The sequence below is a fragment of the Galleria mellonella genome, unplaced genomic scaffold (genome assembly GCF_026898425.1).
Source record: "Galleria mellonella isolate WM207_F2 unplaced genomic scaffold, CSIRO_AGI_GalMel_v1 utg264, whole genome shotgun sequence".
In the NCBI taxonomy this organism is placed as follows: domain Eukaryota; kingdom Metazoa; phylum Arthropoda; class Insecta; order Lepidoptera; family Pyralidae; genus Galleria; species Galleria mellonella.
In genome coordinates, this window is record NW_026442060.1 from 875,294 (window position 1) to 889,469 (window position 14,176).

Genomic DNA, 14,176 nt, shown 5'->3' on the forward strand with positions numbered 1-14,176 from the left:
AAACGTCTGAACACAAATACTCTGTGGTCACTCGACGAAACACCAGCAAGTTGGAGGCAAATACATCCAATTGCGGATACTGGTTCCAAAATATCAATGAGTAGATATGTAGATAGAATAAAAAAACATAACAGAGGTACAAAGTATTTTCTTGAGCACACTAATTTATCATCATCATTTCAGACGTTAATTGTCCACTACTGAACATAAGTCTTCGCCATAAAGAGAGTTTTGGCAATAGTTGCCACGCTTGGCAGGCGGCTTAACAACCGCAGTTAGGCTTTTAGTGATATTTTAAGAGGGACGCTGCCCATCCCTATCCCTATATCATTAAGTTTCTATAGTTGCCTATTACTTCACCCAAAGGAAAGGGTGGTTATTCTATACCAGGTGGCTATTCTATACCAGGATAGCACCACACGAACAATTAATTTATGAAGTCGGATAATTAACAAATAAAAATAAAAAGGTAAAACAATAAAGAAATAACTTTTTAACCATTTAGGTACTCATTGTTATTCCTGAAGACGATAAGATATAAAGAAGAAGGATATTATTTATTTAATTAATGTATTAATACTAATAAAAATAATACTATAAATACTTGTATTAACTATAGGTGCCATGCTATCGTACCAACTATTTTCACTGCCATATATTTTCAAACCGAAACACAATCTTTTTAATGACAGGAATACGGAGAAGGCATAGGTACGAGTATATACATATATATACCTATAAACTTTGCTTTTTTTCCATCTGGTACATACAAAAGTGCTGATGTTTTTAATGTTTTGCAAACAATCATACGTTCTGTATGTATGATAATGGAATAGTAACCCCCGACTGAGCTTACGGAATACGCTGGTGATGCGCCAGTGAAGTCCAACCCGCCTAACAAGCGTGGCAATTATTGGCAAATCTCGCCTCATGGGGAAGTTTTATGCTCAGCAGTGGATAGTTAATGGCTGATCTGATGAAGATGATAAACATCCAGTTCGTACAGAACTCTAAAAAAAAAGAACACACAATAAGCAAGTCTAATATTACAAATCAAAACGCAATTGTTTTGTAATTTCAAATATGAAGATAAGCGAATGCCATTGTTTTAAAAAATTAACGAGCTCTACGTATGTCAAGTTTGAGCGGCATAATTAGCTATGTACAAATACTATTCATTTGTTTTTCGGTTAGATTTTAATGGCCGAGTAAACATGATACAGCCATAAACAAAATCTGAGCACATAAATTAACAGAGCACAAATTAACGCAAATACCGTCATAACAAACGTACGGACGGACGGACGTAAATTCTTTCGAGCTAGACAGGTGTGAGGAAGCGCCCAGTAGGTAGTAACGTGATAGTTTACTTAATTAATTAATGTTAAATTAAGCCAAGTTATGTCGGCGACATTTTGTTTAAGTGCTCGTCTTATGAATAGAACAGAGATGTTATTAATAAGGATAATCATTATTGTTTCACTTTAAGGATTCTTTTTGTACCTATTTAAAACCGTTCAGATTTTTTTTATGCAACTTAGAATGAACAAGCTGACGGCCCACATAATGGAAAGTGGTAACTGTCGCACTTTCGCTTATAGACATCAACTACCTACCATGGACATAACAGAGTATACTGTTTCGCTCTATTAACAGAGTATATTGCCATGGGGATACCCCCCATGCGTTGCCATTCCTGAGGACTCGGGTCTATAAAATAAAGAAGTATAAAATAATTGCTTTTCAATAATTTAAAATTGTTGTCTACAAAAAAATATTTAAGTCGCGGCAAAACCAGTTATTTTAATTTAAAAACTAAACTATTTTAGTGATTTTCATAAAATTTCCATAGGATCAATCAGAATGATACAAAAGAATATTCCAAATCGGTTTATAACTAACAGAGTAATACGGTGTTTATTATTATTGATGCACAAAATGTTTTCTAAAAAAGATATGCCGTTTGTGCACGAATGAGCTGTAGCCATAAATTATACTGTAGCGTTTCTTCCTCATTATGGCAGAATCTGCAAACGGTTTTTAACGATAAGCCTAGTCGAGTCATGTGCTTATTTATTTTTCAGTTTTCAGTTAGTGCTTTTATTAATACACGAATGCTGTTTTTTGTTTTCTGAAAATCCTGTTGGATCGCTTGGTTTTGTTCGAGTTATGAAATAAGAAATATAAAAAAAAACACCGGATTGAGAATCATCTCTTTTTTTGAAGTTAGTTGAAAATTAATACCTATGCCATGCAATGCACATTACATATTCTACGATTATACTATTGCGACGTGATAGGAGAGCAAAATGTATGCAATTCTACAATGTAATTTAAATTTAAATTTTAAATATACTACGGTATATTTCAAAAGTATCCTAGGTTCTGTTATTTTAATAGACCTTATCTGTTCCTTATTTTAACAATAAGTTTTTTTTTCAGATACTTATTCTCAAGCCGAGTTACCTCCAAACGTAATGGACTATATGTCCTTGAAGAATTCGCTGCCTCACGCTCCAGTGCCATCTCAGAATCCTTCGTACTTCGCTCACTCGGCAATCAGAGTGCCACCACCTCAAACGGACTCTACCCTTTACGACCGACGCCTTACTACATCCTGGCTTCTAGCCAATCAAGTGCAAGCACAAGGACTTCTAAAACCATACCCGATTTCTCCTTGGCAAAGAATCATGATGCCCTACCATGATTCGAAGAATTTCTCCCCGTACGCTGTAAATCTTCACAATGATTTACTAAACAGAATAAACTCAGATGAAGTAAAATCAGAGAATTCTGAGCACATCTCCGTAGAAGCAAGTGACGATAGCACGGATAGACCAGACACAGACGAACGTAAAACCCCACATGAAAAGGAAAAGAAGAAAAATCCTTATTCAATAGAGGAATTGCTAAAAAAACCGGAAAAAATTCGCGCTAGTCCAGTTGGCTTTCAAAATTTCCTACGACAGCCCAGTGGAAGTATGATTGAATATCAAAGCCCAGAAAAAGATTTGAGCAACAGAAGTTCACCTGCTAGTTTTTGTTCAGTACAGAGTAGTGTGTCTAATGACTGTTTTACAGAATCTATTGCGTCAGAAATAAAGGCGGGTAATTAAAGTCATCACATTAAAAATTTTAAACCAATCCCGTGCAATAAAATTATTAATTGGTTAATTAATGATAAACAAAAATATTTCCTTTTGAAGAAACTATACGTTTTATAATTAAGCTTCAGTTATTGAATTCATGAGAGATAATCTGAGCAGTTTTAATGTGGTTGTTGGATTAAATAATCATAACAATTAATAATTGTCAATTTAATATACGTTTCATTAGAAGGCGCCATAAAATGAGATTTCTGTGTCCATACTAATCATAATTTATAAATGTAGGTTTACAAAGTTACATTCCACTTAATATCTAGTGACGTAGTATTTTTAATAAATTATTGATCTAGTTATGCTTATTTACTTTTATTTTTAATTATAAATATAAAAATTGTAAATATATTATCTACTTAATACTCTCATAGATAAATAAATATGTATTTCTGTTAGCTGAAACTTAAAGATTCTGTGATATTTTAGTAAGTACTTACCAACTTAACCTTAATTGTAACTGTAAATTAAAAAGGAACTAGATAATAAATGTTACTTATTACCTAAACATTCCCTAATCAATTATTTAAAATAGCACAACTGTTTTGTAAAGAATCATTGTTTGTACACGCGTGATTTCGGCTCTACAAGAACATTGTTTAGAATACAAGAATATTCTTTCTTCTATAAAGAAATATGTTCAAATCAAAATGGAACTGGGACATTAGTACTTGTATAATTTACCTACTTACATAAAATGTAGTAGTAACACGTTTAGATGTTTATTTAAACATTCACGTAAATAAATAAAATTACGTCAAAACGATTGTTGCAATGATTTATGCGCCTACCTAGTCCTTTCCTTAATAATATTTTAACATCATACTGCTGGCCTCGAATCCCTCCCCAAAGTAGCAAATATAAGCTTTCATTATCACGTTGACTTAATTGGAATGGATTTGAATGAAAGAGTAGGAGCGTGAGAAAAGAATTACAAACAATCATACAAGTCCTCAGGTCCTCCTTCTAGGATGTACTGTTAGTCAGAACCGGGCAATTCAGATGTTTATTATATTAGACGCAACCCCGGATACCCAAACACAAGTGAATTCGGAACAACTCGCTTCCCAAATTTTCCCAATCGATCCGGGACCTCATCCTACTCTTTGTGGTACAGACGGTAGAATAAATTTTTAGGATAAAAACCAGCTATGTGTTCAATGAATTAATCAATAATATTCAAAAATCCCATCTGGTCCCGGCACAGAATAGGCCACTCCTTTTCCCGTGGGTATCGTAAAAGATAACAAAGGGAACATTTAGCGGGTTGCCAACCGCAGTTAGCGGTTGCCAACCCGCCTTATAGAATATAGGCTTTTGTTCATTACAGGACAGTTAACAGCTAAAAAATATATAGTTTATCTTGTAGCACTGGTTTTCAAATATATGTATATATAAAAAAATTACAATATAATAGATTCTTGACTAGCATGTGACAAGTCGAATTTATCGGTATCCGTGTACGTTGGACAGCTCAGGCGGACACTGACGTCTGTCAATTGAATTTGGCACCTAAGATAGGTTATTATATTCAGTGTGACCTTGCCAGGCGGCAAGGGTTAGACTTCAAAATATTGTATAAGTATAAAGAAATTTGGATTTCGATTTGGTCTCGTAATTGGAGGTAAAACTTGGAAATATACAAAGTCGCCACAAGAACTTCGTTTGTTGGAGGCTTGGCAAAATTGTGAGGCGTAATTCTCAGCCCGGAATATAAATCTGGAGCAAATATAACTTTAACTAGCAAATAAAATTTCAGAAGGAATTCGAAGCCCGAAAAGGTAATTTCTCTGTTTTAAATTCTATTAAACGATTTATTTATTTTCTTAGATATTCTATATTTGCTGTGTACAGTAGTTTCCAAATGTAGAAGTTTGAAATCCCATAAAGTGGGTAGTAGCTTCTTTCCTAGCATGTCGTGAAGGCGACTAATGGGACTATGGCCTTGTCTTTGTCTGGGTAGACGATGTGCTAGCAACCTGTCACTGTGTCGCTTCCATCTGTTTTCAGCTTGTTTTAGCATCATGTAGGGAACGTCTTCTCTTTGTACTTTTAAACCCTTTTTTATATATCACTTTCTCAAGTTGTACTGACCAGAGGGAGACTTCGTACCAAAGTTGTTCGTGTGGGTACTTCTGTCCCATTCGTATTTCAACCGTCTAGCAGTTGGATTTGCTTGGGTGTGTTTTGGTTTGAAGGGTGGGATATGGCGCAAATTTACCGGGTACAGAGGAATAACACCTGAGTCCTCAGGAATGGCAATAACATGGGCGAAACAGTATACTCTGTTATATCCATGGTAATGCTCATGTCTATAGAAATAAGGATTTATTCGCAGAGGGTTTGAGCAGAAAAAAGAATATATATATATATATATATATATATATATATATATATATATATATATATATATATATATATATATATATATCGATCGAAACTGAAGTTAAGAACTACCTAATAAAAAAAAACAACTTCATCAGTATGGTTTCATTATAGTCTGTTCTGATCATTGTTCTTGTGATGTTACAATTAACGATTTGATTTGTCAGTAAAGTCTGTTATATAGATACCTACATGCACATAAATAAAATAAAGTAATATAAGTTTTTTTTTTATATTAAAGCGTTATCTAATTATATAGAAATTATAAAATGTCCTCATAGTAATGAGGACATTTTATAATTTTGGCAATTTCTCTTTTTAACCGACTGTGTGGATTTTTAACAGTTCCTCGCAACTTAATTGACGACGCTTAGGCATTTTTCTAGATTTCTGTGAACTCCCTCAGGTAAAGCAAAAACCAATTTACAATACTTCGTCAACGGTTCTTGACGCTATTGTAAATCGTAGTAAACGAAAATTTTCATAAAATTCGGCTTGCCTTGAAATGAGTTACCTTTATTGTGGTGTTTATAGTTTAATAATATGGCGATTTGTTTTCATAGGTCCATTTCATTTTTAGACAATAGATCCTGTACAAGTCAATAGAAAGAAATTTCTAAGGATTTTTTTTTGGGCGGTGAATACTTTCCGCCTAGTTGTATGTTCCTTGATCAGTAGTGTTCTGTGCGTTTGAACAGTAACATCGTTTGCTTGTCGATTGCTGTTATATTACTGTTGGCTCGTATTTATAAATTTCATCATAAAAATATCGTTTTAAGTGGTGTAAACATTGGATATAGTAAACAAAATGGATTCGGCTAATTTGACCAAACAGGTATATTTTGATTTTTTTCACGACTGGAAAAACACTACGTGAACGAGTGGTGTTTTTCAAAATATTTATGTAAAAACGGAAATATGCCATCGAAGTGCTGTAAATTTCAATCAAAATCAACCAAATAAAATAGCAATTGTGGAATTAACATTTATCAATTTCAACTTAAAATTCACATTTTTTTTTCAATTAGTTTCCGCAATAGATGGTATATATATATATATATATATATATATATATATATATATATATATATATATATATATATATATATATAATATACAAAATAAAATAGAGTAATTTAGTGAAACATTTGATTTCAATTTTGCATAATTTTCGTTTCTAGGCTGAGGAAGTTGAAGCACTGAGCTCGATTTATGGCGACGATTGGACAATAGAAAGTGAAAAAATTAAAACATACCGTATCCGAATTATAGAGAACAAAAAGGAAGCAATGTTGCATGTGACAATGCCACCCGAGTATCCCACTTTATCGCCACCTAAATATGAATTATCGGCGCCGTGGATGGATAGAAGGGCGAAAGCGAATCTTCGAAATTTACTGGACGACGTATACTTGTGAGTGTTATGACTCTTTTTTTTTAATCATTCATAATCATAACAGTTTTCAGTTAGTCTGACATTAGTATGTCTTTGTTAATGTTGCTAGATATCTATTATCTTAAACTTACAATTAATATATTTTTTATTGTGTTCAGTTTAAATTATTCAATTTTTAAGTATGATCGGGCAAATAGTAATGATACTGTGAAACATTGTGGTGTTGATTTTGAAGCCCCATCCTTCTAAACCTATCTTGAAAATTAAAATTTTTATGCCACCTTCATTACACATGAACACGATGACAACACCGTTTATTTGCCCTCAGAGGCAGGACGCTCGTTGGTGCAATATGCATGTTATGTTTTCATTTCAGAGAAAATATTGGTGAGATAGTAATATACCAATTGGTGGAAAAAGTAAGAGATTTCGTGCGCAAAGCGAAGTCTACTGAGACCCGAAAAAAGACCGTTACACCGGTTATTAAATCTTTAGATAAGACAAAGGTTGGTATCTTGTATTTATTTTAATTTTAGTATGAATGTCTCTCGTTATGAAAGTTGTTCACATTAATAGAAATATAGATGAGACTGTCACTTAATCAGTGAAGAGCAATTTAAAATACCTTTAAGAGGTATTTTAAATTATTTATATTTTTAAATATCATCTTCATTGATGCAATCGAAAATATACGAAAGCGATTGAATATTTTACAATATTTCCGATTATATCAAGAAAAAAGTCCCCTGATAGAGAATACAATAGTCTCAGAATAAAAAACAAAAAATAACATTTCAATTTCTATTTCAGTTAAAAATAAACTGTCCAGAAATAACCCACGGCGAGGTAATAGTAGACAGGAAAAGCTCATTCCAAGGTCACGCTGCTGAGGTCCATAGTGTAGAAGACGTCAAGTAAGTGAAGCCATTATTAAGATAATCTTTAGTTTTACTAAAGGTAGACATTGTATGGAAGCGTTTAGACAGATTAGTCTCTAATATTAGGGTTTTTTTTTTTGTATGAGGGATATCTCTCTGTCTCTGTCTGTCGTGGCAAATTCAAACAGAATTAACCACGGTGGTTTCCAGGGGGATACGCGTGGAGATCGACCTGATGAGGTATAATGATAGCAATGAATATTATTATTTATATATGTATATCGTATTTTGATCCCATTACTAATGATCCTGTTTGTAAAATAAAATCACCGTCTGTTGACTTGAAGTATATTATGTATTTTTTGTTCTATTTCAATTGTTTTTTAAATATTCTTTTTTATAAAAAACCACAATTGTCAAAGTATATAAAAAGGTTAATTTTGAACATATTCCACCTAGGAAAAAGGTGTAAGAGAATTTAACAAATTATAAAAATACTTAAAATAAATTATTATGTACTAGAAATAAAAGTTAACAATAATATTTATACATATAAAATTAATTATCATGTGATGTCAAGTAGATCAGCTTATTAATAGGTCTTAAAAAGGTACCTCTAATGGTTTTTATCAAGGCTGACCTTACGAGATCATCATCCTGGTTAGGGTATATATTGATTACTCTTCCCAACGACCAAACACTGGGAGGAGTATCCTCATCTTTAACTATAACAAGGTCACCCTTCTGTATATTTTTCCTAACATTCATCCATTTAGGACGACTTTGTAACTCTGCTAAATATTGTAATTTCCATTGACGCCAAAATTGTTGTTTTAATACTGTAATTCTTTGAAAAAGTGATAATCTATTGTGTTGAATATGCATCGTGTTAGGCTCAGGTATATCCATCAAAGAGTTGCCTATCAAAAAATGAGCTGGGGTAAGACAGGTCATGTCATTAGGTAAATCTGACATCGCACATAACGGCCTAGAATTCAAGATCCCTTCTATTTGAATGACTATCGTATTTAATTCTTCATAAGGGAGCCTTGTATTACCTAACTGCCGCTTCATCAAGTTCTTAGCTGCCTTTATCCTTGTAATATGTGCTGGTTCTTAGTATTTAATTATATTATTTATATTATTTATTATATTAGTTGTAAAATAAAATCACCGTCTGTTGACTTGAAGTATATTATGTATTTTTTTTCTATTTCAATTGTTTTTTAAATATTCTTTTTTATAAAAAACCACAATTGTCAAAGTATATAAAAAGGTTAATTTTGAACAGATCCCTTTCCCTTTCCTTTAGTCTCTTATTTGTAGTGTCTTGATTTTTTTATTTATCTAAATATAATATTTTTTCTAGTGCGGTAATTACAAAATTAAAAGAAAATAAAAAAATCTTGAATGCAACACACAACATGTATACGTACCGTATTGAAAGAAAAACAGCGAAAGGTACCACTATATTGCAAGACTGTGACAATGACGGCGAAGCTCATGCTGGCGGCCGGCTTCTGCATTTATTGCAAGTTTTAGACCAGAAGAATACATTAGTTGTGGTTTCAAGATGGTAAGTTTAAATTTCTCTTAGCCGATCCAGTAGTAATTCTTATGTTCCCTACCGCTACACATATCGGATCTATATTTTCTTATTGTCATTTTATTATATTTATCTCTCCCGTTCGTGCAAAGTATATACCTACACTTGCAAAATTTTAATACATTCGATTGACCGGTTTAGAAGATTAGTGTGAATGAACACGGGACGCAATATTTTTATATATTAATATATAGGTAGTACTAGCGTTTGATTTCAGAAGTAGAAAGGCAGACAAAATTAGATCACTCCGGAGTATACTAAGGCGTATCGATATAACACGTGTAAGATTTTAAGTTAAACCTACAGGAACACAACTGTGAAAATCGCATGCAATTTGGTCTGATAGTTTTTGCGTGTTGCCGGAATGAACATACAAACAGACACAAAATGCTTTTATTACTCTTAAGAGATGCGGACTCATATATATATATATATACATACATATATTACTTTTTCTCAAATGTATCCTATGTACAGACATTGTATAGTTACAATTTTATTATATTAATAAGATAACCTCCAGGCTTAATTGTAGTTTAAAATGCATTAATGCATATTTAAACGGATCATAATATAAATGTATATATTATTATGCATTTTACAGGTATGGAGGGATTCAGCTCGGTCCACATAGATTCCGTTACATAAACAACGCCGCCAGACAGGCCATTCAACAAGCTGGCTTATTGCAGAAATAACATTGCGCTACGTCATTATTTTTATTTATTTAAAGTGTAAACAAAACAGTGAAACTATGTACATATGACGGACTTAACACTGAACAGTGTTCTCTACCAGTCAACCATTGGACAAATCGAGAAATAAATAGAAGCGCAATTTATGTTTTGCTTAGGATATTAGGACTGTTGTCAAGACTAGAAAGGGATAGTAAGTGAGACCATGACAAACAAATATGTTTTTGGTCCACTATTTACGGATATGTACTATTTTCACTGTATTTTAAGTAATCGAATGTGATAATGGGTTTTCCATATAGTATAAATAAGTTTAAATAAGTGCAATGATAATTAATCAGGATTAAATTGTGATCAGTAATAAAAACAAAAATATTCTTAGTATTGTCCTTAATGTCCTTTACTTATTTTTTTTTTAGTTATTGCAAACTGTGTTTGATAATTTCACCGCACGTGACATAAAAATGTATACAAATTAATTGTTACAATTAAATCATTATTTGATAAAATCATTGTTTCAATTATGGTTTGTATGTGATGATAAATATACAGGTAAGTATACAGAAAGATTTCGGAATATACATGTCAGGTATCGACAAATACCGATTTTCTTCTCTTCACTTGAAAATTTTACAAACGTTTTAGTTTTTTTAAAAGAAAATATTATGTAGTTCCATCTAATGGATTCTTTGAAATAAAATAATAATATGATAAAACAGTATAATTAAATATACAAATAAAGTTAAATATTATAAAGGATTATTTCTTAAGAAAATATTAATTAGAATCCCTAAGAACAAGGAATTACCTACGTAGAAGGAATGATAAAATAAAAACCATAAATCATATGATTGTATGCTTTCTTCTTATGCAAATATAATTAGTAAAAAATATTGAATAGAGGAATGTATCAAATTGATATAATATAAACGTTCAACTAGACTAATATAAAAATACACATAATACGTTTAAATAAATAAATAAAATATTACCATATTAAATACAATTAAATGTATTAGAAGAGCAGATAAAACAATCTATCACTCAAACAGAGTAACCGGCAAGGTTAAGTTTAGAGGGAAAGAAGAAAAGGAATGAAGTTTAGAAATCCCCTATGTTCTAATCAAAATAAAACTAGGACATTAGTACTTCTATAATTTATCCTTACATAAAATGTAGTAGTAACTAAATAAAATTACGTCAAAACGATTGTTGCAATGATTTATGCGCCTACCTATTCCTTTCTTTAATAATATTCTAACATCATACTGCTGGCCTCCAATCTCTTCCCAAAGTAGCAAATATAAGCTTTCATTATTACGTTGACCAAATTTGAATGGATTTGAATGAAAGAGTAGGAGCATGAGAAAATAATAACAAACAATCACACAAGTCCTCGGGTCCTTCTAGGATGCACTGTTAGTCAGAACCGGACAATACAGATGTTTATTAGATTAGACGCAACCCCGGATACCCAAACACAAGTGGATTCGGAACAACTCGCTTCCCAAATTTTCCCAATCGATCCGGGACCTTAGGCTACTCTTTGTGATACAGACGGTAGAATAAATTTTTAGGATAAAAACCAGCTATGTATTCAATGAATTAATCAATAATATTCAAAATCCCATCTGGTCCCGGCACAGAAGAGGCCACTCCTTCTTTTCCCGTGGGTATCGTAAAAGGTAACAAAGGGAACATTTAGTGGCAGCAACGTCCCTTTTAAAACATCACGAAAGCCTAACTGCGATTGCCAACCCGCCTCATAGAAGAGGCTTTTGTTTATTAGAGGACAGTTGACAGCTAAAATATATATAGTCTATCTGTTTAGGTAGTTATTAAATTTCTTTGAAATCCATTAACTTACTTAATTCTTAGATCTGCAATAGGCTGTTTGAAAATGTAATAATTCAACAACGTGTCATACGTATGCAAATAAGTATGCAGGTAACATGTGTATTATGGAAATGCCTACATGACCGGAAACTTTGTAATTTCATACATTTTGCAGCAAAACCTTGGTATTATAGACACGGCATTTTCTTAAATAGTAACTGTGATATAATATTAACCTTTTTATTCACCACCGTCCTTACTCATAAAAACATCAAACTTCTCATAAAATTTTATTTTGTTAACCGCAATAAATAAAAAAAAAAAAAAATTGGCTATTGAACTGTTTTGTTTCTTTATTCGGTGGTAAATTTCTTATTTGGAAGAAAGTAACGAAATAGCGAAACAGTTAAGATAGGTTTGTAGAAGCTTTTAGTTTTTATGAATAAGGGAATAAGTATATAAACCACTTATAAAAAGATTAAATATTTTGATTGAAAACCTTAAATCGATTTTGATAAAATTTCTGTTGGACGAATCTGTAAGTATAACCTTTCAGATAAAAAAGAGTTTTCCAAATCGGTTTACGACTGACAGAATTAGGAGATAACAAATATAAAAATACAATCGATCTGAGACCCTCCTTTTTTGAAGTCGGTTAAAGAGTTCAACTAAATAGAGGAATTTTATATATATCACAATATTCGTTTACGCTATAATCTACTACTGTATATAATAATTACAATACAATAATTCAAATACATGTTTTAAATGTTGACACGTGTAAGATAAAAATAGAAGTGTATATAATAGTATATAATAGAATAGTATCCACACTATTATAGGTAAATGAAACTTACATATAATGATTTCAACTTTTCATATTTGTATAAAAAGGTTCACTGTAGTAAAAACAGAGTTTAGCGAAGAAGAAAAAGCAAAGAGTTTACAAAAGAAAAATATACTAATAAATAAATAATCTTTGTGTACATATTGGTATACTCGTACATGCATAATATATATATTTTTACAGGTTTTTGTTTAATTTGCTTTGTACATATTTTTTTTTTTTCATTCTTACTGGTTTGTTTTTAATCCAATTTTTTCAAACACTTATTAACATACTATAATTGCCATAAATATTTCATACGCATTTCATCGGTTTGAAGGGTGGGATATGGCGTAAAATTACTGGGTACAGAGGAATAACACCTGAGTCCTCAGGAATGGCAACGCATGGGAGATATCATGGGTGAAACAGTATACTCTGTTATGTCCATGGTACTGCACATGTTTATAGGCGACGGTTACCACTTTCCATTAGATAGACCGTCAGCTTGTTTGACATTCTAAGTCGTATAAAAAAAAAAACAAAAAAAATTCAAGTTCGATGATTATTGATGAAAATTGATAAATATGAAAATTGTTGTAACTACAATAATAAGATCGAAGCTGCTCACTGAAGTGGTTATAAGAACTACCTAATAAAAAAAACAACCTCATCAGTATGGTTTCATTATAGTCTGTTTTGATCATTGTTCTTGTGATGTTACAATTAACGATTTTATTTGTCAGTAAAGTCTGTTATATAGATACCTACATGCACATAAATCAAATAAAGTAATATAAGTTTTTTTATGTATGTTAAAGCGTTATCTAATTGTAGAAGGATTTGTTTTATTTCTTTTATTAATGTTTAATCTAGCAGAAATCTTCTTCCCCTGCGTCTCGATAAGTTCAGCAGCCAATTCAATGAAAATGTTTTCTTACGATTTTCCAAAGAAATTCGTGTTAACAGTCTGAATTCTCTTGCAAATGTTATCCTTTTCCTTCCACTTCGTTTCAAGTTTTCGTGTCTTGTGGTCACCTTGTACCGTTTTAAGGTATACTTATTTTACGGTACTATGAGGACATTTTATAATTTTGGCAATTTCTCTTTTTAACCGACTGTGTGGATTTTTAATTGTTCCTCGTGACTCAATTGACGACGCTTAGGCATTTTTCTAGATTTCTATGAACTCCCTCAGGTAAAGCAAAAACCAATTTACAATACTTCGTCAACGGTTCTTGACGCTATTGTAAATCGTAGTAAACGAGAATTTCCATAAAATTCGGTTTACCTTGAAATGAGGTACCTTTATTGTTGTATTTATAGTTTAATAACATGGCGATTTGTTTTCATAGGTCCATTTAATTTTTAGACAATAGATCCTGTACAAGTCAAT

The 14,176-nt window shown here is 31.8% G+C and overlaps 2 protein-coding genes across 2 annotated transcripts in view; both read left to right on the top strand.

Annotated features, from left to right (window-relative positions):
- The window catches only part of LOC113513142 (paired box protein Pax-9), a 79,263-nt gene extending 75,354 nt beyond the window's left edge, over positions 1–3,909 (top strand). The window contains exon 5 of the mRNA XM_052895056.1: positions 2,443–3,909. Coding sequence (XP_052751016.1) covers positions 2,443–3,116 — 674 coding nt within the window. The 3' untranslated portion in view covers positions 3,117–3,909. The remainder of the gene's footprint in view (positions 1–2,442) is intronic.
- A 2,442-nt stretch (positions 3,910–6,351) lies between these two features.
- Positions 6,352–10,568, top strand: LOC113509432 (protein IMPACT-B-like). Its single transcript, XM_052895064.1, has 6 exons — positions 6,352–6,378; positions 6,725–6,957; positions 7,316–7,445; positions 7,750–7,853; positions 9,187–9,393; positions 10,028–10,568. Exons 1-6 carry the CDS (start codon positions 6,352–6,354, stop codon positions 10,119–10,121), a joined length of 795 nt encoding a protein of 264 aa, XP_052751024.1. The 3' UTR covers positions 10,122–10,568.
- Positions 10,569–14,176: the final 3,608 nt, after the last annotated feature.